General features: G+C 37.7%; 2 gene segments (V, D, J or C); both read left to right on the top strand.

Moving 5' to 3' along the window:
• The window catches only part of LOC106001081, a 42,190-nt gene extending 29,825 nt beyond the window's left edge, over positions 1-12,365 (top strand). Inside the window, 1 exon segment of the V gene segment in view lies at positions 12,136-12,365. Within this exon segment, the coding sequence occupies positions 12,136-12,323 (188 nt within the window).
• LOC106001068 overlaps positions 1-24,608 on the top strand; it is a 195,450-nt gene that overhangs the window by 126,900 nt on the left and 43,942 nt on the right.

The raw sequence follows: 24,608 nt of genomic DNA, 5'->3' as shown, positions 1-24,608 counted from the left end.
TTTAGATGCTATGGAGATTAAAACTCAAAACTTGCTGTCTGCTACACAATTACTCTGTCACATGAGTCATCCTTCATCTGCTTTTGTTTTTCAGGCAGGGTAGCATGATTTTACTTTAGTTGATCTGGCAATGCACTTTCAACCTCTGAATTTGTGTTCATCATAATATGGAAGAATGCGTTTGGCTTTATTTTTTACAAATATTCACTGAATCTTAAAATCAAGGATTACTTTGGTTTGGGAAGGAGTACAAGATGTCCCCTTCCTCCTTGACCACTAGCCAAATACCACACTGAATCCCAGAGATTATAAATCAATTTAAGTTGAAATCCAGATAGAAGTGAGACCGCTGTAACTATCATTTGTTTATGAATTATACAGCCCAGGAATATTTGCAAACACCATTGGGATTTCAAGGATTTCTCTAGAAAGGCCTTAACAATTTATTTGGCCATTAAGATGTTATTCAGAGAAACATCAGGTTCGGAAACAAGTTCCTACAAACACCAGAAGTAAGGCAAGTAAGGCTGAATAGCAGTTGAAAATACATTTAATGGTCACATAGGTCAAATAGATCTCAACCCCTCTCAGATCTGACCCTTTTCTCTTCCCCAGGACCAGAATAAAAGCACAGTACCACTGAGGCAGTGTGGCATTGGTTTTGGTCCTATCTTCAACTTGATTCCAAATTACAGTAAGTGAAAGTCATTAGCATTAAAGTAATAGCCCTCATTTCCCAAATTGCCACATTTAGCAGTCTCATTGAAATCATTACAAATTTGCCTTCATTGTCATCCAGAAGGCCTATCTTCTATCCCAACAACTTCAAGAATTTTACCGAGATTTCTGTGCCTCGCACCGTCACACCTAGATCAATTGAGAAACAAAGTGATATTTAAATGTGTCATAATGCTTTAAATCTTTAAAACATCTATCTTTTCTTCACCCTTGAAGTTGCCCAGTCCTGACCAGCTGGGTGTAAGAAGTATGAATGGGCCTCTCCATTCTCCAGATAGTAGCAGAAAATTAGACACATGTAACATGAGAGAGATACATGAGGACTAGGGTGTTTGAAATTAAGTGATTTGCTCTGAATTTGATGTGGAATGATCAGAGGGCAATGGATATATGAATGTGTTATAGTTCTTGGATAATGTGAAACTGTAAGTCCAGGTAAAACTTGTACCTGGTGACATGGCAAATCACAAAAACAGAAGAAATGTTGGACTTTTCTGGTAGCAACATACTTTTGTTTCAGCCCTCTAGCCATCTAACCACAGGATATTCTTAATAAAACGCTTGATATAGTTTTTTTCCTTTACTTTGAAAATTTTCCTATATAGAAAAAAAATTTCCTTTATGCAGTAAAGTCAATGAGGAAGAGGTAGATTCAGCCTTTATACCTGCTCCTGGGAGGAATCACATTTTAGTTTGTGTATATGTGTCATTTAGAAGAGTCTGAAATATGAATTGGTTGAAAATGTAACACATTATATATCTCTTGGTTTGTCAATGAGATGTTAAATGCATTGACATATTAAATGAGTTAAAAATATCAACAAATTCTATTCTTTCTATATCTTCACTTCTCTGCATGTTTTAATTATGAAGCTCATAAATATTACTTTACTCTTCTCCCTTTCAAGTGTCATGACACAAACATTGAAAAACTCAAGAGAAATGATCATCATCCCTGAATTTACCAATAGATCTATTCAAAGGACAGTAGACTCATCACAGCTTCTGCTGTATGTGTGAAACACATCTGGACTAAATTAAGATATGTAGGCACAATAGAGATATGAGGATTTCCTGAGTTGAGCTGGTCCTATAGCTATTCCCAGCTTTACCCAGTATTGCTGATTTGCATATGCTCAGACACATGCTACTGCCCCAATGACTTCATAATAGGCTTCTCACACCCTGTGCAGCAGTATCAATCAGCAGAAAGCATGGACATGAGGACCCCTGCTCAGCTCCTGGGGCTCCTGCTGCTCTGGCTCCCAGGTAAGGAAGGACTGCAATCCTCCCATCCTGTTTGTTCAGTGTTGCCAGTGTCTTCAGGGAAGGCCTCCTATCACATGAATAACAATGTGGATATTTGTGTTTTTATTTCTAATGCCAGGTTTCAGATGTGACATCCAGATGACCCAGTCTCCATCCTTCCTGTCTGCATCTCCAGGAGACAGAGTCTCCATCACTTGCCGTGCCAGTCAGGGCATTAGCTATTATTTACACTGGTATCAGCAAAAACCAGAGAAAGCTCCAAAGCTTCTGATCTATAATGCAAAGAATTTAGCTTCTGGAATTCCATCAAGGTTCAGTGGGAGTCAATCTGGGACAGAGTTCACTCTCACCATCAGCAGCCTGCAGCCTGAGGATTTTGCCACTTATTACTGTCAACAGAGTAATAGTTTCCCTCCCACAGTGATTCAAGCCATAACAAAAACCTCCCAGGGAAGCAGAAGTGAGAGGCTGGGCTGCCCCAGCTGCTGCTCCTGCAGCCTCTACCTGCTGATAGAGCTTCTCAGATGTAGCACAGCTATGAACATTTTCAAAGTTTTTCATTGAAATGTGAAGGCTCCTCTCAATCTTTGTCCTTTTTCTCTTCCTCTCTCCCAGATGCACAGACATGGTCATGTCTCTTTTCATATAAAGTCATCTTTTCTGCTTCACACAGTAAAACTGAAGCCAGACAAGTATCTCTAGGAAGGAATTGTTTTAATACAAAAAATGAGTCTAATCATTAGGTTGTTACCTCCTAGGTCATCAGAGAAGTTGGAAGGAAGAGTGTGGCATTCTCTGGTTCTGAGAGGCTGTCCTAGGGTTTTGAGCACATAATCCTGTGATTCTCCACCCTGTGGAAAAAGCCAGGGTGAGCAGCTGATACGCTCACCTGACCCAACTAAGTCTCCAGGGGAATTTTGCAGGCCTTACTTCTGATCACATGTCAGCCTGCTTATGTGAAGCATTATACAAGTCACTCCAGTTCACCAAATCTAATCAAAGGATGACCTATGATGAACTCTTTAGGAAAGAAGGGAAGGAACAGGGATTTGAGCTTCCACACACAATCATAATGATCATAATGATGTATTGAGATAACTGACTGTCAACAATGGTCACTTTTCCCCAACTGTCAGAAATAATCCACCTAAGTGATAGTTTTAAGACTTACTTAAATTTGATTGTAAGTTGTTTCTAGCAATTTGGGAATATGAACTTTAAAAAAAGTAATAAAATCCATTAATTCTTTTGCAGAAAACTATCAGAAGCTGGAAATTGTATGAAACATGACAAGTTGTTCATGATCTTACATGGCAACAAACAACTGAAATAATTTATTGATAAAGCAAATCATGTGCAAAACAATATTACAACACAAATAAAGGAAAATACATTATTGGGTTAAAATTTCTTTTCCTTCTATGACTCAAACTTGCAATCCTAGCTACTCATGAGCCTGAGATCTGAGGATTGTGGTTCAAAGTAAGCCTGGGCTGGAAAGTCCTTGAGGCTCTTATCTCTAATAAATCACCGGAAACCGAAAGTGGCATAGTGACTCCAGTGGTAAAGTGTTTGCCTTGAGCTGAAGAGCTGAGGGACAGTGCCCAGGCCCAGAGTCCAAGCCCCACAACCAAAAAAATAAAAAGGAAAGAAAGAAGGAAAGGAAAGGAGAGTAGTGGAAAGCAAAGGAAAGGAAAAGAAAAAAGGAAAAGAGAGAAAGTAAGAAAAGTTTCAATGTATTAGTACTTCATAATGAAAACAGAGTGATTATTTTTCCTGGAAGGATGATTGAGAGTGAATAAAAGATCTAAGTAGAAACAGGATGTTTCAATATATTTATCAAATACTCTATTACCTCTGTTGCTTCTGTGAATTATACATTTTGAAAATAGTCATGAAAGTGTCTTCTACCACCAAATCATCTTCATATACTCTTCAGGCAAATTCATGTTCCTCTTTCCTAGTCTAGGAAACCTGTGGATGCAAGGCCTGTGGTGATTCACTGAGTTGAGCCAATCCTGAAGATCTGCCCAGCGTGGCACAGCCCCAGCTGATTTGCATGTGCCCAGAGCACAGCCCACTACCCTGATCACTTTATAGTCTGCTCACACTCTGTTCAGGAGTCTGTCCCAGTCACCACACAGCATGGACATGAAGGTCCCTGCTCATCTTCAGGGGCGCCTGCTGCTCTTGCTCCCAGGTAAGGAAGAAGAATGCTGGAGATTTACTCAGCCTAGTACAGCAGGGGCTCTCTGGTACTGCAAGGAAGGCCTCTTGTAACATGATTATCAAGGAGGGTATTTGTTTTCTGTTTCCACTGCCAGGAGCCAGAGGTGACATCCAAATGACCAGTCTCTATCCTTTCTGTCTACATGTCTGGGAGACAGAATTTCCAAGGCTTACAGGGCCAGTGAGGGTATTAGCATTTCTTTAGACTGGTTTTAGCAGAAATCAGGGAAAGCTCATAAACTCCTCATGTATGTTGCAAAGTAATTACCATCCTGGTCCCTTCCTGATTCAAGGACAGTGGATCTGGGACAGAGTTTACTCTCACCATAAGCAGCCTGCAACCTGAAGATTTCCCCACTTATTACTGTCAACAGCATAGTAGCTACCCACTCACAGTGATACAAGCCATAATATTAAGCTCCCAGGGAAGTAGAGATGAGAGGCTAGGCTGCCAACTGCCCTTTGTGGTGCCTCCAGCTGATGACACAGCTTCTCTGAAACATCCAGAATCTGAAGGTCACTTCAAGATTTTAGTAGAATCATCTTGGCAGAATTCCCTGTACTCTCTACCTCTCTGTCTGCAGCAGTACACACTTGGCAATGCCTCTCCTGATTCAATAGAGCACACAAATCATAACAAGGGAGGAAACTTTAAGAGTCTTATTTGGGGTTCTTTTGTAAAATTGAGACATGTTAGTTAATTCAAGCAAGTAGTATTTCTTTTTAATAGACAAAATTATTAGCCTATAACCATTCCAAGACTGGCTTATGTTATTGAGTGAAGCTAAATACAGAACTGGAGTATTCTCTGGTGTCCCTCAGACCCAGATCATCTACTTGTGAAACTGGAGGCTTTCTTACCTAGGTCCTTTCCCTGTCTAGAAACCTAGGGGTGAGTACTAATACTCTCAACTGCTTGTAGATTGATCTTGACAGGTGATCCTCCATTCCTCCCCTCTGCCCTAGCATATGCCTGCAGGTTTCAGTAATTCTAATGTAATCTCTTTTAACTGTCCATGTTCAGTAGGATTCATCATGCAAAATCTCTACAGGAAATACTGGTGGCTTCCACAAGTAAATGATTAGAAGAATCTGCACAGCACAGTAAAACAATAATTACACCGATGTATCCCCACTCCATTCTTTTGTTAGAAATGACCAGGTTGTACACTGGTGGATACAGTTCCTTACTCCTCTTCCTTTTGGTTTGTTTTCATTTTCGTTCTAATCCTTGGGCTGGAACTCAAGTAAAGACCCTGCTTCTTCCTTGAGCTTTTTTGTGTTCAAAGCTAGCATTCTACCACTTGATCCACAGCTCCACTTCTGATTTTTTATATGCTTAATTGGATATAATTGTCTCATAGACTCTCCTATACAGGCTGGCTTCAAACATCAGTCCTCAGATCTTACCACATGAGTTGCTAGGATTGAAGAAATGAGCCTTTAGTACTTGGCTCCTGACATTTTTATTGTTATTATTAAGGAGCTGCACAGAGGGCTTACAATTCCATGAGCCAGAACATGTGTATTTCCTGTTTGAGCTGTCAACTTGACTATTTTTCTCTTTGCACCTACTGCATGTACACTGACTTAAACTGGATGCTCTAAGAAAAAAATGAAAATAAACTTGGAAAACGTAAGGGCACATTTCGGAGCTTATTACTTTCAGTGCTATCCTGAGTGTCTTAAATTGGCATGGAAACTCTAGATTTACCTTTTCTACTTTAAATATTCTTTTAGGGAATTTTAATTTTCCATTGGTTTGATTCTGTGTTTCAATCTAGAGAAAATTTAAAATGATGTTGTTCTCCAATTTATGACAATGGAAATACATATGAGTAGCTCTGCCTTCTTTAATCTAAAAGATATTTTTTCTATTCACTGTGTTTGCATAGACTCTACCAAGTTATTATCATATCCTGTGATTTATTTTAATCATTTTAATATATTTGTACAAATTTCATCAGAAAAAAAGATGCCTGGCTGCTTCACTTCAAATATAATGTCTTCTTTTACCTCTTCCTTTATAGAATTTGGAGGAAACCATCCTGTATATTTTTGTATGTGAGGATATGATAGTAAATATTTCAACATTTAAATCAATCTGATGGGGAAAATGTTAAAATATCTCACCACTTATTATGATACTTATCGATTTTTACATATGTTTCAAACCACTTCGCTATTTTTTCATTATTTCTGTCTTCCTTAGACACTAATAGCTTTTGCATATTGTGAATAGATGTTGACTTTTAGAATTAATTTAATATACTCATATTATCTTGTTAATAATCATGTTAGGATTGTGAATTTTACAGATAAACCTACTTATTAAAATCAATAGAAGTGTAGCTGATGTTCCACAGGTAGAGTACTAGCTGGGGGACAACACCCAGTCCTGTAGTTCAAGACCCACTTCCAACAACAGCAGTAAAAAATACAATCATGGAGCTAGGTGAAGGTGGCTCAGGTGTGTAATCCATGCCAGTTGGGAGGCTGAGATTTGAAGATCACAGTTCAAAGCCAGTCCAGGCAGGAAAGTCCAGGAGACTCTTATCTACAATAAACCAGAGTACAGGAAGTGGTAGAGTGCTTGCCTTAAACTAGAGAGCTGAAGAGCATAGGGACATTGCCCAGGCCAAAGGTTCAAGCCCCACAACTAACAAAAATAATACAATCATGTAATTTTAAAAGAACTTTCCAATTTAACTTCCTCAAAATATTGTCCTTGAGAGAAGGAGGAGGGAGAAAGTGGGAAGGAGGATTAGGAGTAAGAGGTAGAGGAGAGCAGAATGTAATTTTCCCTTTCCTAAGACACATTTTGACAATGTGCAGAAGAGACCATAGGCTGAAAAATTTGAGTATGTATGATCAAAGGTCATAGGAAGTTCTTGTAAAGTAAGCTGAAGATTGGAAGACATGTGAAACATTGCAAAAACAGGTCTGTAACCAATCATTGCAATAGGTGAAGTGGCATGAAACTCACACAAATATACCGTGAAGCTGGTATAATTGGTAGTACTGGGGTTTGAATCTCAAGGTCTTTGATCCATTTGGAGTGGATTCTGGTTCAGGGTGATACATAAGGATTTAATTTCAGTTTTCATGTTTCTGCACATATAGAGCCAATTCTGACAGCACTGTTTGTTGAAGAGAGTGTCATTCTTCCATCCTTTGTTTTTGGTTATGTTACCAAAGATTAGGTGGCCATGAGTCTGTGAGTTCCTTTCTGGGTCTTCACTTCTATTCCATTGTTCTACAAACCTGTTCATGTGACAGTACCAAGCTGTTTTTTTTAAGTACAGCGTTATAATAGAGTTTGAAATATTGCTATTCCTTCAGCAGTGTTCTTCCTGCTAAGAATTGCTTTAGCTATTCGGGTTTTCTATTATTCCACATGAATTTTTGGATTGCTTCTTTTGGTTGATTGAAAAATTTTGTTGTGATTTTGATGGGTATTGCATTAAATTTTAGATAGATCTTGGAAGTATTGCCATTTTCACATCTTTTTCCTCCCAATCCTTTATTATGAAGAGAGCAGAGAGAACAGATCGCCTTGTTATAATCTTTAGAGGACATAGTTTTAACTGTTTACCATTTAGTATAATGCTGACTGTAGGTTTGTTATATATAGCCTTCAATATATTGAGGAATGGTCCATGAGTTTCTAGTTTCTCCAAAGCTTCTTCCATAAAGGACCATCCACAAGTGTTATGGTTCATTTTCAACATAGTGTCCATGAGTACCATTGCTGCATTTGTTCACCTTTTGTGCCTACATTTCTGTGATTCTCCTTACCCTCCAAAGATATATTAACTAACAAACAAGACAAGGAAAGAAACAGAGTAATAAACAAAATATGTCTTATTTCCATGTTTTTGAGTTCCTTTTTATAGATGTTATTTTGTGTGGTCAGAAATATGGATACAGTATGACCCATTGTAATAATGAGATGTACAATGTTGAAAATGAACTTTGCAACATTGCTCAGGAGGTGGTTGGAGGAGTTGGGGAGGTGGGAAGGGAAAGGAATAGTAGGGGAAAAAATAATGGTTAACAATGCAGGATAGGAAATGAGCTCATTACAATACTGGATAGGAAATGGGCCCATTACCTTGCTCATGCAACTGTAATCCCTCTGTACAATATCTTTATAATAAAAATATATGTTTCAAGTAAAAATAAGTACACAGGCATTGTGTCTTTCTGTCGCTCTAATAAGAATATCCTCCTTTAGTCTTACTTTGTGTACATGCCTAGAGACCTATATTTTAGATATAGACTCTTCACATAAAACAAAACATGCACTACTTCTCTCTCTGAGCTTGGCATACCAAAAACAGGATTTGTCCTAGGTCCATCCATTTCCAGGCAAATGACATCATTTTTTTCCTAATGATTATGTACAATTCCTTTTTGAATAGGTAACACATTTCAACTGTTCATCTATTGTAGGGCAAATCAGCTTTTTCCACAACTTGGGTATTTTGAAGAGTGTGACAATGATCCTGGAAGTGCAAGTGTCTATTTGGTATCCTGGCTTGTGATGTTCAGGGTAGATGCAGAGTGGTATAGCTGGGTTTCAAGGAAGACCTATGTTTCATTTTGTGAGGAGCCTCCAGCCTGTTCCAAAATGGTTTTGTAGTTTACATTCCCACCAACAGTGCAATAAGATTCCTTTTCCTCCACATCCCTGCCAACATTTGTTATTTGAATTCACAATGTTTGCCAATCTTAACTGGAGATGGAATCTAGGAGTTGTTTTTAATTTTCAAATCCTCTATGGACAGGTATGAATAGCATTTCCTTATGTGTTCCTTTGCCATTCTTACCTCATATTCTAAGTTATTTATCCTTAGCTCTTTGCCCATTAACTAACTGATTTACTTGTTTTGGGAGGGAGTAGTTTCTTAAGTTCATTGGATAGTTTGGATATTAGGCTTTGTAGATGTATTGCTGGTAAAGATCTTCTCATAGTCGGTTGGCTATCTTTCTAGTTTAGTAACAATGTCCTTTGCTGTGAAGAAACTTTTTAGTTTGATGCAATCCCATTTATCAAGTTTGTCTCCTATCTGGTATGCCTTTGAAACTCTATCCTAAAACTTTGTGTCAATATCAATGAATTCTAGTGTTTCTCCTACTCTCTCTTGTAGTAATTTCAAAGTTGCAGGTCTAATGATGAGGTCTTTGATCTTCTATGAGTTGATATTTGTACATGGTGACAAACAGGGATCGATTTTTAGTTTCCTGCATATGGATGCTCAGTTTTCTCAAAATCATGGCAATTTATTTTTATGAGTTCATCTATTTCCTGATCTCTCAGTTTCTTTGAAAAGTGGCTTATGTCAAATCTTTAATACATTGGGAACTGATTTCCTCCTCACAATGGCAAATTATGTCTTTCCATTAGGTTTTTCTCCATTTTCACAAGGTTTATAAGTACTACTCATCTTTAAAAATATTTATTTTATTGTGATTATTAAGGTGAATTACAGAGGGATTATAATTATATGAATCAGATGAGTACAGTGATCATGGATAATGAGATAATTTTGTACTATCTCTTCTGTTCCCTCATTCTCTCCCAGTCCCGCCCTCATGTCTCCACCTATGAAATATATAAAGTTGTATAGTTCACTTCAATGCATGTCCAGTGAGCTCCACTGCTGCCCTTATTCACAATTATTATCTCAAATTCTATACAATTCTGTATTCTCTCAACCCTCCTGAGTATGTACACTTCAGTTTACCATATATGAATAAAACAGCATCATCAAAAATTAAAAGAAGAAAGACAGATCTTTTGTTCTGTATCATTGAGTTCATTTAGATATATATAAATATATACATATAATTTTATATAAATATGAAGAGGCATGTAGACATTCTGCCTAATTGTTTATCTCCTAAGAGTATTCTCTTTTGGCCTGATTTTGTGTAGATATTTAGATTCCTGTATGATTTAACATATCCCAATGCTGTCTTTTCATCAACCATCTTTACCTAGATTTCTCTTGGGCACTGACTTAGACCAACCATGCTGTCCTCATTTTGACCATTCCTTCCAGCAGGTGGCAGGATTTACACACCAGTATCCAGTGAAGAAGCTTAGAGGTAGGGCTGGCAACCTTGTAACAATAGGCTCTAGCCAGTGATTTCTCCAGGCCCTTCACCTGCAGACCTCTGGAACACCAGAGTCAGCCTGTGGAAGTTCGAGATAGTAGAAATTTATTCTCTTTACAGGTAGAAAAAGCTCTCACATGCCTCTGGCCCAAAGCAATTTTTCTGGTTAGGAGGATGAGCTCTCAGTCTGCCTTGCTCTCCTCAATACCTGTTACAGACAGCTTCTCTGACCTGATCTAGCTTCGAGATTGCTAATATTCCCAGACAGAAAGGAAGAATCTGGGTATCATCCTATTTATTTGCAAGGGTAAGAACATAATGAATTCCCAGAGAAGATATCATAACATTGGAAGCTCAATGAGGAAGAAACACCATGATATATAAAGCCATTGTCTCAATGTCCTTTCTCTTACTCACTGATTTGGTTCTGACCACCTTCCATGTGAGACTACATGCTTCTTAATTATTAGTGTTCCACGTGAGGAAGCAGATTTTGGATAAATTAATCACCTTTTTTGTATTATTGTATGTCATTGTAAGATCCTTAAACATAGCATGTACATTGATAACATGTGGTCTTAAGTCCAAGATTAAAACATCTAACTGGAGATAGTGGCATATCACAAATACTGAGGTAATTTTGGTCTTTTTTGGTAGCAACAATCTTTTGTTTAAGCCCCTTAGCCATCAAACCACAGGACATGGCTTGCTTAGGCCATTGTTATAATTGCTTTCCTTTCTTTAAGAATTTTTATAATTTACATAGTAAAGTCAAATAAGGGAATGTTTGCCTCAGCCTTATACCTGATCTAAAGGAGAATCCACATTTCTGGGGGAGGGAGGGATGGTTGAGGGGCTCGAACTCTGAGCCTAGGCGCTATCCCTGAGCTCCTTAGCTCAAGGCTAGTGCATTACTACTTGAGCCACTGTGTCACTTCCATTTTTCTGGTGGATAATTGGAGATAGGACTCTCATGTATTTTCCTGTCCAAACTAGCTATGAACCACAATCCTCAGATCCCAGCCTCTTGAGTAGCTAGGATTACAGGTATGAGCCACCGAGGCCCAGTTACAATCCACATTTTATTTTATGTATATATGTGTGTTTTGGAATAGACTGACATAAAAACAGCTTATGTCTCACTTGCTATGGAAGTGAGACGTTCCCCTGCATAAAGATATTAAACCAGTTTAAAATGTCCAGAAATTCTATTCTTCCATATTTTATTTCGTCCACAAACGGACTATAAAACATTCATTTTGCCATTATCTTATCCCTTTCAAAGTTACTACAGAGAATTGAAATTAGGACCCACAAGAAAAGCAGGTCCTCACCCCTGCAAGAACCAATAGATCTACGCATAGAAGAGGAGACTGATAGTGATTTGTCCTGTTTGAATGAATCATATTCTCTAGTCAAAAACTAAGACACATGGGCACCATGGACCTATGATGATTTCCTGAGATGAGCAAGCCTTGCAGCTATATCCATCTTTGTCCAGCCCTGCTGATTTGCATTTGCCTAGATCACATCCTACTGCCACAATGACTTCATAATAAGCTGCTCACACCTGTGCAGCAGTCATTCCCAATAAGCACACAGCATGGACATGAGGCTTGCTACTCATCTCCTGGGTCTCCTGCTGTTCTGCCTCCCAGGTAAGAAAGGATAATACTTCTCTCACCCTGTGTGGTCAGTGATGCCTATGGCTTCAGGGAAGTCCAATAATAACATGAGTGATAATGTGGATATTTGCTTTTATGTTTCCAATGCCAGGTGCCAGATGTGACATCCAGATGACCCAGTTTCCATCCTCCCTGTCTGCATCTCCAGGAGACACAATCACCATCTCCTGCAGAGCCAGTCAGGGTATTAAACTGGTATCAGCAGAAACCAGGGAATTCCCCAAAGCTCCTGATCTATTACACGTCAAGCCTGGCCTCAGGGGTCCAATGCAGGTTTAGTTGCAGTGGCTCTGGGACAGATTATTCTCTCACCATCAGCAGCCTTCAGCCTGAATATTTTCCTACTTATTACTGTCAACAGCATATCAGTTTCCCTCCCCCAGTGATATAAGCGATGATAAAAACCTCCCAGGAAAACAGAAGTGAGATGCTGGGCAGCCTAGTTCTTCTACCTGTTGATAATGCTTCTCAGAGGCAGCCAGATTCTAAAGGAAGAATTGTCTGCAATCTAGCATTCTGTTCTTCTTAGCCCCAGCAAAATACCCATGGCACTGAGTCTGTGATTTAATAGTTGAAACCAATTGTTACATATGAGGAGTGCCCATAAATTATTTTGGATATTCCACTTCACTAAAATATAAAATAGCTTATTTTCAATCAGTTTCTTCATAGAAACTAAAACAGCTGCGCAAATAAAAATGGTCTTTTTGAGGTTTTCTGAATTGCCATCTTAAAGAATATACACACATTTTATATTGGCCCCTGATCTTCAGCAAGTCAATGTCTTCCTTTCCTCCCCAAGCACATCTGTTTTGTGATACTTCAATTTCTAAGTTCACAAATATCCGGCTTACAGAACAAAACATTTCTATAGATGGTCCTTCAACTGTTATAAATGTCCTAACCCCTGCCTCATTCAAGCCAGCCTGGATCAGAAGCTTAAGAGCTTTCCTAGTTTTGGTTGATGTCAATATACCAGCTGGTGTTCACCTGACTCGGGAATCAACTGCATGGATAATAGAGACCTCCAATTCTTTTGGCAAGTCTGTTCTCTTCAACTTAATTTCCATTTGTTAGAAAAGGTGTATAATACTGTTCCCCATGACAAACATAAAAATACAAGAGCAAGATGATCTCAAAGACAAGGAGAAATGAGATAATAGCAGAAAAGTGAGCACACTTTTTGAGAGTTAGTATTTCAAGAAGCTCATGCTGGCTCTGAAATGTGTGCTCAGAATTGTGAATGTAAAAGTTGAAATTAAGAGGCCTCAAAATTCTCAGTTCCATTTGTTTGTAATTAATAATCGTCTCTTCGAAAAAAAAGATAAAGATGAGTTCTGACACAATGGCCTTCTATTGGCATCCTCACAGAGCCAAAGACCAAGAGGGGGAAAGAACCTGGACCAGCACCACATCAGCAGTGTTGAACTTGGGTTCAGAGTACTTCAGAAGCTGAGAGGACTAATTTGGTGCTCTCTCCCATGGCTCAATCTAGCAGAATCAAAGGTACAAACTCTTGTGTGGAAAAATCTCATTCCACAGCCCTCATTCACCTATAAAAGGTTTTAGAATTTTTAAAAATGTAATTCATATAAATGTAAAGCTTATGAAATGTGGTCTATTCTTTTAATCTATATGCTTTCATTGCAAATTCTAAAAGAGAAGCAGACAAAAATATCCATTTAAATCTATAAAGATTTTTGCAATAACAGGATGAGCAATGTATAATACATTGAGTGACAAAGTGGAGAATATATTTATTTTGTTGAAGCTTCCTGACTCCTACACATGAGCCATTCATCATCCTTTTTATTTTTCAGATAGGTAGCATTCTTGTACCTTAACTGGGCTGGCAATGCACTTTCAACTTCAGACTTTGTATTGTCGTAATATGGAAGAATGAGTTTGGATCTTTTCACAAATATTCACTGAAACTTAACATCCAGGATGAACTTAGGTTAGGAAGGGTTCAAGATTTCCCTTTCTTCCATGATCATAAACCAGGCACCACTCTGAGCTCCACCAATTGTAAATAGATATAAGTTGAGATCCAGCTAAACTTAAAAGAGAGGTTTCTACTGCAGTCCTAATTTTTTATGAACTGTACAGTCAATAGATGTTTACATATATCACTGGGATTACAAAGAGTCTCTCTCTAGAAAGCTCTTGGGAATGTTCAAGACCATTAAGGTATTAGAAAAGAATTAGATCCTGAGACAAGTTCTATAAACACCCACAGGCAAACCTGGGCAGTAATTAGAGACACATTTATTGGATCTAAATACACAGGTCACATGGATTTCCCAGAGCTCTGAATCTTTCTTGAATAGAGTACTTGCATCCTCCACATGGAGGAGACCAGAACACAGTTCCCTGGAACTATGCAACCTGTCCTTAGTCCTGTTTCATTTGGATTCCATATTCCAATGGATGAAAGTCTTTGGTCTTAAAATTAACAGAACTCATTTTCCTTTTAACTTATTATTATTAAGTTTTTTTGTGAAAATACCATACAGAGGTATTACAATTACATGAGTATAGTAATGCATATATTTATTATCAAGCATTGTTGCCTCTTCCTTTGTTTCCCCTCCCCATCCCTTCCCATCTTTCCCCTTTTCCCCCTCCCCCCCCCCATCTCGGCCAAAGTTGTAAAGTTCATTTTTCTTTTTTTCTTTAATTGTGAAAATACTTTACAGAGGAGTTACAATTAAATGGATAAGTTAATGAGTACATTTCTTATCAAGCATTGTTGCCTCCTCCTTTGTTTCCCTTTCCCAAATTTTCCCATCTTCCCTCCTTCCACCCTCCTCCCCTCCCCTTTGCCAAAGATGAAAAGTTCATTTTTCACCATAATGTCTTTTATATCTCATTGTTGCAATGGGTCATTTCACTGGCTTGAGAAGAGATCAAGACTCTCTTTCTTACTCTCCCTCTCTTACTCTGCGTATGTGTGTGTGTGTGTGTGTGTGTGTGTGTGTGTGTGTGTGTATTTGTCTCTCTTTTTCAATGTCTCTCTCTTTTTCTCATAGAGAAGCAACTGGATATATTAGTTATCTGTTAAGGGATGATCTTTCCACTCACTGGGAAAGGATAAAGACAGAGGCATGTATGGTTGGGTAGCAGTGATTTTTGTTGAAGTAATCATGTCCGGCATCAACACTTATCACTTAATGCTGATGTCCTTTGAGAAGTAATGTCAAAGGCCCAAAGGTGGCAAAATATGAGAGGTCTCAGTACAGGAAAAATACTGGGGATAGAAGATACCTAATGTTTCAATAGTGTCATATTTATGAGTCATTATTAAGAACTCAGAGTAAACGTATATCTGCAAAATATGCTTCAACTATATCATAATAATCATCATCAAACTACTGTAAAATAGTTTTCAATATATTCAGTAAGTTTTGTATTATCTTTTTACTTGAAGAAATTAAATGGATGGTCACCTGTGCCTCACACTTGTAATCCTAGTTACTCAGTAAGCTGAGATGCAAGGATTGACATTTGAAACCAGCCCAGGTATGAAAGTCCATGAGGTCTTACTCATCTGTGTTCATCAGGGAAATTGGTCTGTAGTTCTCTTTTTATTTTGGGATTTGCCTGGTTTGTGGATGAGATTGGTATAGCTCCCTCTGTTTCTATTTCTTGTAAGAGTCTGAGTTGTATGGGAATTAGTTCCTCTTTAAAGGTCTTATAGAATTTCATAGTAAATCCATTTGGTTCTGGGCTTTTCCTTGTTGGAAGACTTTCGATTGCTTCCTCTATCTCATTGTAAGATGTTGGCATGTTTAATTGATTTATTTCTTTTTGGTTCAGTTTGGGCAATTTGTATTTGTGTAAATATTCATCCAATTCTGCTAGGTTTTCTTTCCTTAATGAGTATAGATTCTTCAAAAGTATTTATAATTGTTTGGATGTTTGGGTATTTGTTCTAATTTTTCCCGTGGCATCCCTGATCTTATTTGTTTTCATTGTGAATTTTTTATTGTGAAAATACTGTACAGCGGGGTTACAATTACATGGGCAAGATAATGAGTACATTTCTTATCAAACATTGTTGCCTCCTCCTTTATTTCCCCTTCCTATCCTTTCCTGTCTCCCCCCTTTCCCCACTCTTCTATATTACCCCTCACCAAAGTTGTAAAGTTCATTTTTCAACATAATGATTTGTATATCTCATTGTTGCAATGGGTCCACCTGTATCTCTATTTAAATGAGTTGTTTTTTTCCCTTCCCCTCCACAAATTATACCAACATCAAATACAGTGAAGCAGGGGTTATACTGTGGGGGAGGGACATACAAAGCAACAAAGAAATCATCTTATAAATATGTTAGAAACAATTGCATGAAAGCAAAATCATTTGAATACATATCTTCAGGTTCATTTTACCTAACATCAACTTATCTGACCTATTCTGCTTGTCTCAAACATATACTAGTTATTGCAAATAAGGGAAACCATGGGACCTATGTTTCTTTGGGCCGTGCTCACTTCATTTCATGTAATATTTTCCAAATCTTTCCATTTCCTAACAAATGGGGCAATGTCATTCTTTCTGATGGAGGCATAGAATTCCATTTTGTATATATACCACATTTTCTGGATCCATTCATCTACTGAGGGGCATCTGGGTTGGTTCCATATCTTAGCTATGGTACATAATGTTGCAATACTTATAGTTGTGCTGGTAGCTTTAGTATGGTCTTATTTGTGATCATTCAGGAAAATGCCCAAAAGTGGGATTGCTGTGTCATTGGGGAGTCTTTTGAGGAACCTCCACACTACTGTCCAAAGTGGTTGAACAAGCTTACACTCCTAACAATGCAGTAGGGTTCCCTTCTGGACCTATCCCCTCCAGCATGTGTTTTCATTAGAGTTCTTGATTATAGCCATGACCCGGAATACCAAAAATGATCCTTAACAGAAAGAACAGTGTTGGAGGAATATCAATATCAAATTTCAAACACTAATACAAAGCCATAGTAGGGGCTGGGAAGGTGGACCAGTGGTCCAGTGCTTGCCTTGCATGCATGAGGCCCTGGGTTGGATTCCTCAGAACCACATAAGCAAAGAGAAAAAAGCCAGAAGTGGCACTGTGGCTCAAGTGGTAGAACACTAGCCTTGAGACCCCATAACTGGACCCCCCACCCAAAAAAAGCCATAGTAACCAAACCAACTTGGTTACTGGCACAAGAAGAGACCTCAGGACTAAGGAAATAGGATTGAAAACCCAGGATTGAACCTACAGACCTATGGACATCTAATCTTCAATAAGAGATCTAAAAAAACACTATGGAAGAAAGACTTCCTCTTCAGTAAATGGTGATGGCAAATTTGGTTACTCACTTGTAGAAAACTAAAGCTAGATCCTTATATATCACCCTGTACCAGAATTAACTCCAATTGGATCAAAGACCTCGGAGTCAAAGAAGACACTCTGAAAACATTACAGTTAGGAATAGGAGAATCCCTCGGTCTCCTTGGCACAGTCTGAAATTTTCTGAATAGAGACCCAGAAAAATAAGAAATCAAAGAAAGGTTGCACAAATGGGATTGCATGAAGTTGCAGATCTTCTTCATGGCAAATGACACTGCTAGCAAGATCAATACAAACCCCACATATTGGGAGAAGATCTTCAGTAGCCATACCATGGACAAGGGTCTCATATGTAAAATATACCTGGAACTCAAAAAATTTAATCCCCCAAATACAAATCCTCAAGAAATAACTGCCCAATTAATAAAAGGACTAAAGACTTAAAGAGAGTCTTCTCTGAAGATGAAATAAGAATGGCTTTTAGACTCATGAAGGAATGCTCAACTTCTCTTGCAATAAAAGAAATGCAAATCACGACATCACTGAGATTCTACCTCAGCCCAGTTAGAATGGCTATAATCAAGTGCCTATGTTCTGTCCCTATGTTTTATGCTAAAGCTAGGATTCTTCCTTGGGATTTACAGCTCAACTTTGGCTTTTGGCAGTTTATTGGAGATAAGAATCTCACTTTCCTGCTGAGTCTGGCTTCAAACATAAATACTCAGATTGCAGTCTCATGAATAGGTAGAAATGCATTCACTCTAGAGTCATCAACACCTGACAATGAAATACTCCATAACTTTTGTAGTTGAATGAAATATTTCCCATGAATTTATTAAATAAGCTACATATTTCCCATTAAACAGACAAATACTATTGCCCACAAGTATAATAAATAGTTGGTTCTTGGTGAATTTGTTGTATACTTTAACCTCCAAATCATATTTCTAGATATAAATTTTCATTAACTCCCTGGTCTAAAATAAATCTCCTTGATTACATAACACTATCCAATGTGTTTGTATCATCTTCTCATTCTATAGGAGAACTTGGGGTTTCTCAGCTACTGCTTCCATTGGTAAGGACAAAGATCTGAGTAAAAGAACAGATCTGATTTTTTTCTTACTCTAATTAGGAACCTCAGCAATGATTCCACTATCATTGGAAAACTAGGGACAAACTAGATCTTGTTTCAAAACTAAACAGACAGGAAAGTCTTCTTTACCTACATGAAGGTAAAGTAAATTCATGCAGATTGGGAACTTACCAGTCTTACTATGTACCCCAGGCTGGTCTAACTATGTGAGTAACCTGGCAAACCAGAAAGGCTCCATTGTTCAATGAGTACTGTAACACACTCACACCTCCAGCCTTTCCAGCTCTGGATGGCATTTGCAGACATGCTGTCCAACAGATGAATTCAGGAAGACAACGCTCCCACCTCCACCTCCAGCTGTGTTATTTCACTCCTCTATAAATTCTACTGACTTCCTTTTGATGTTGTGACAACTTCAATTTGGGCATTACAAAGCATTTCTGAATGATTTATTTATGGAAGGGCAACCATGGCATGGTCTCCCATAAGGCATCTCAAGTAGAAATACAATTTCAACAGAGAAATTCACAAGTTCCTGGAAATAGTTGAGCTACACTAGAAAATATTCTAGATCATTTTTGTCTTGTCTAGCCACAACTCCCACTGAGTGAAAGAAAACCTATGTCTCCTTTAAACATCAAGGCAAGCCCTTCTGAATTAATTTGTACATGGTGTCATTACATAACAGTGCAGGTTGCTCAAAGCTTCTTTAGAGGCAGTTTCTGAGACTTGAAAAGCACTGTCAAATCTTGTTGTTGGACATGGGATCACAGGCTTCCTTGGTGTGGCTGTTCTGCTCTGGGCTCTAGGTGAGGTTGGCAGAAAGGGTTACTTACACTGATCACCCCCATAGCTGCTCTCTGATATGCAGAGTTCTCAAACTGATAGATTCAAATCTCTGTTTCTCAATTTTCTGTTAGTAAAGAGTCTGCCCTGACAAATTATAGCTGTCACTAATGCAATATGCTTACATTGGAATGGTCTCAGTAAATCTGTGGTCATTCTTGACATAGGATTACCATTCCAGGCTCCACTGGAGACATTGTACTGACTCAACCATCTGCATCTCTGGCCCTGTCTTCTCAAGACATGGCCATCATCACCTACAGAGCCAGTGAGAATGCTGATATTGAATTTTGGAAAGTTTCATATATTGGTACCAACAGAAAACAGTACAACCTCCAAAACTTCTGAGCTGTAGAGTATCCAACATGGAAAGTGGGATACCAAACCGGTTCAGTGACTGTGGGTCTGAGACAGATTTCAACTTCACCATAAATCCAGTGGAGGCTGAAGATGCTGAAAATTGCTATGGTCAGGAGAATAACAAGTTTCTGCTCACAGTGCTCTAGTTCAAAGAAAATATTCTTCAGACAGCTGCTCACTGAGGTTCACTGTCTCAGGTGTTTCTCTTCCACTGAGCACTTCAACCAACACTCTCTAGATTTGTTTGTATACAGCGGTCAAACTATAAGAAAGAAAATTCAACAACTGGAGTGTGTGTGTGTGCGTGTGCCTGTGTACAACAAAATCAGATGGACCATTTTGTGTTTCCTTCCTATCTAAGAACCACTTAGGAATTTCATACTTTACGCTTTTTACTAGATGATCAAGGATCTTGCAAAGAAAAGATTTCTGAATTTAAGGAAATACTCTCAGTGTGATTGATCTTACCTGCAATCACAATCTCAGCTATGTGAGAACAAAATTAGGAGGACCAATGTTTCAGGACATCCCAGAAAGGTCACAAGATATATTCCTGGAATAAAAGACATGATGGCACATGCCTGGATTCTAATTTATGGGACAAGCATAAGAGGAGTTGTGTAGCCTGAGACTGGGCTGGGAAATTTTGTGAGACCCAATAACTGAAAAATAACATAAACACATAGGTTGGAAGATCTGACTCAAATGAAAGAACATCTGTTTATAACATCGAGTTCAAAACATATTGCTATTAATTTAATTAATTATTAACACTAGTACCTGGAAGCTCATTTCAAAAACAAAAATATCTTAATAGACAAAAGTGTATCTCTCTTTCATATGTAGGCTGATAATCATATATTAATTTGAATTTTGAATTTATATTAAAAGGTTACTGTACTTGCTCAGAGACCTTAGAAATGTTAGACAGTATTCCTACATAATGTTATTCTGGTATTCTTATGTTCATATCATTCTGGAATCTAGATCTCTCTATCAGAATTAATATAGACTAGAAAGAGGCCATGTCCTCTTTCTATCATACTTTCTGTATTCATGTTCACCACCTTCTCTCAGAAACTCTCAGCTTCTTTTTAGTATTTCATGAGTCCCTCTAATATTGCAGGTAGAATATTTGCAGAGAAAATCACATGATCAAGGATTGCCTGTAAGTCCTAGTAATATCAAGTCAAAAAAGAAAGAAAGAAAACAGAAAGAAAGGAAAGAAAGGGGAGGAGGATTGGGTGGTGGGCTGGGGGGGAGGATGGAAGGGATGGGAAGGGGAAACAATGGAGGAGACTACAATGCTTGATAAGAAATATACTCATTATTTTGCCCATGTAATCGTAACCTCTCTGTACAGTATTTTAACAATAAAAAAGGAAGGAAAGGAACAAGGAAGGAAGAGGGAAAAAAGAAAGAGAAAGGTAACAGAATGGACTCTAGAAACATAACTGTCTTTTCATAGATTTTATAAAACCAAGAGTACTTGAGATAATACAATACAACTACCTTAGTATTTCCATTTATTGGTAAATATTTTCCATTAAATGTATTATTAATAAATTATCTTATTTATAACTTCAATTTCAACAGATGCTTTTTAATTACCTATCAAATTTAAACCACCTGACAACTATGGGGAAGAACTAAAGTTATTTCTTTGTCAATGGAAGCTGCTGCACTTGAGATATGATACAGGATAAAGCAATGTGGTAATGGAAGTTTACTAAAAATATACACATTCATATAAACTAAAATATTTATGAAAACCTAAAACAAGCAAAGGTCACTTGTTAATATAGTTAAACTTGAAAATTTACAAGCCTAATAAGGCCTAAACAAATTTGTATAGCGCAATAACTTGTTTTTTTTTAATTTTTACTTTTTGTTTGTTTTCTTAATCTCAAAATATATTCTCAGCTACTTACTTTTATTTCTGTTTTTCATCTAGCATTAGCTAAAACAATTCACTAAATTATTGTTAATGACAAATTATCTTAGCAGCAAAGAAGAAAAAGATTCTTAAAAAAACTCCTACGAACTAAGTACAAGCTTAACAAAACAAGATTATTTTAAGCAGACAAAACCAAAAAATTACCTCACCAAACAAACAAAAATCATGAACTCAAAAAGCAAAAGCCATCATTGATAATCTCACAGTGCTTCTGGGAAAAGGGTCAACTACAATATTCAGGTAGGGAGCTCCAAAATAGAATGAGCACTTCCCATTCTCATGCAAACTACAACAGAAATTTCCAAATACACCTACTTTTCTCAGCTTCTCAGAGTCTTAGAAACTAGTACCCAAATCACAATAAGTGTGATATTTCTTGATCATGTGGTTCAAAGACAACATCAGTTTTTGTTTCAGGAAAGAGCCTTAAAAGGCTGACAAGTCACAAATGGCAAGGAAACAATGGAAGAACAAGGCCAAGGATACAACCAGCAAACCTTACTAGAGGGACAAATTTTGAATTCATAGGATACAAACCATTCCATTTTCTAGTTCCTCGCAAATAGCAAAGGCTGTTCACCCTGTTTAAAAGGAATGGAAAGACTTAGAAAAAAATATATTAAGTGAAGTAAGCCAGGCACAAAGAAACATAGGTCCCAATGTTTCCCTTATTTACATGAAATTATATATGATGGAGAAAGGCAGAAATCGTCAGATAAGTTGATGTTAGGTAAAATGAACCCCAGGATAAATATTCAAATATTTTTTTCTTTCTTGTGATTGTGTCTAACATATTTATAAGATGATTTCTTTGTTGCTGTATATGTCCTCCCACATGGTTTAGCCCCTGCTTTCATGGTATTTGATGTTGGTATAATTTGTGGAGGGGAAGGGAAAAAACAAATCATTCAAATAGGGATACAGTTAGACCCATTACAACAATGAGATGTACAAGTCATTATGTCAACAAATGAACTTTACAACTTTGGCCTGCAAGGGGGAGAGGAGCGGGGGGAGAATGGGAATGGATGGGAAGGGAAAACAAGTGAGGCTACAATGTTTGATAAGAAATTTACTCATTACATTGCCCATGTAAATGTAACTCCTCTGTATGGTATTTTCACAATAAAAAAAAAAGAAAGACAGTGGGAGGGAGAAGTAGGGGAGGTAAGAGAGGGAAGAGATAGTAAGAGAAAAAAAAAACAAAGGAAGGGGTAACAATCTTCAAAAAAATATACTCATTGGCTTATTCATATACAGCATCTTTACAATAAAATATAATTTTTAAAAAAGAGAGGAAAAATCCTAACAGAAAACTAGGCTTGAAAATAGCAGAGAGGATCTCTGTTCCCATATTTCAAGCAGATATGGTGATACATGATCAAAAATCCTGAGTGTTTCACATCCAAACAATGAGCTTCCATAATATCCCTATATTATCAACTGAGTTCTGAATTGTGTCTGATGCTTTTTTGAATTAAGAGGTATACTATACAATGATAGATGGATAGATATAGATTTAGATAGGTAGGTAGATAGATAGATAGATAAATAGATAGGGAAAAAACTGAATTGACCTCAACATTGGCCCATACCTGTATAAGAAAGAGTAAAGTTTAAAATCACTACATACCAAACACTCAATCTGTTTTTGTATAGGATAGCTGTATAATGATAAGCACTTAGGTTCCCATATAAAAAGGATAAGCCAACACACAGGCCAGCAGTTTTCTACTAGCATCAGGCAGGCTCTCTCCATGCACACAACTCAGTCATACTTTCTGTACACAGAGTTCCCAAGGGGTTCTAGGGTCTGCACAATTTAGGCTGATTAGGAAGAATGTGAAGGGAGAAAGAAACATAGGGAAGGGGAAATGGACAGTAAAGACCATACAACAAGCTAAACACTTCCTGTTGCTGAAGATGACTTAACCTCAATGTCCCATGGAAATGTTGAAAATACCTTCAGGTTATTCTCCATAAGATGAGGGGATGAGGTATGCATGCAACTCTCCTCTCATGTGCACTGAGGAAATTCTGAGGGCACTCATTCCTGATATGGTGTTCATTTGGTGTATAGGCAGAGGTCTCCTCTCTTCCTTCAAGATGACAGTGAGACACAAAACGCCTGGTAGAAGTGAGCACAAATATATTGAATACCGAGATACCAGCATTGCCTGATAATCTAGGTAAAAATAGTATAGAAATTTCATTCTCCCTGCAACAAGATTCTGGCTGGATTCTTTTTAGCCTGACCCATTGAAACACAAGATATGCAAATGCACACATGTAGATACCTATACCAAAGCTTTGGCCTGGGTCATTTCCTTACGAGTACACATGGGAACAATCAAATAAACACCAAAAAAACCTAAACAACAAGGAAAAAGCAAACTCATTTATGGTAAATTGAGAAGATATGCAGAGTGTATAGAGATGTTTGCTAATGTGAACAGATCTGGTATCACTAGTCACACTTTCACTGTGATAACTAGAATCATCACAAATGACAAACATGGCACAATATAAACAATTTCAAATTAAGAAAAAAATGTAGCCCATTTATTATGGAACAGCAAAGAAACACAGTTCTGATAGCTGGTGAGCCTGTGAGTGAGTCACATTTGAAGAATTATGCTGTGTGCTGCCTCCCCTCTATTACTTCTTGTGATGAATTATCATTTTACTTTAAAAAGAACAGGACTATTTTAAATGCATAAAATCCTTTTTAAAACCGAAACTGGAAACTGGAACTATGTGCAGACTGTGGCAGTGATAGGATGTTGCCTATTTGCCAAATTGATTGACAAATGCTAAATTTTTTTTGGGTCCTATGGAGACTGAAACTCCAAACTTGCTGTATGCTACATAATTAACTCAGTCACATGAGTCATTCCTCATCTGCTTTTGCTTTTCAGGCAGGGTAGCATGCTTTTAATTTAGTTAGTCTGGCAATGCACTTTCAACAACTAACTTTGTGTCC

The sequence above is a fragment of the Dipodomys ordii genome, unplaced genomic scaffold, assembly GCF_000151885.1.
Source record: "Dipodomys ordii isolate 6190 unplaced genomic scaffold, Dord_2.0 Scaffold261, whole genome shotgun sequence".
In the NCBI taxonomy this organism is placed as follows: Eukaryota; Metazoa; Chordata; class Mammalia; order Rodentia; family Heteromyidae; genus Dipodomys; species Dipodomys ordii.
The sequence above is the reverse complement of the archived record's forward strand: the minus strand, read 5'-3'. Positions and strand labels throughout refer to the sequence as shown.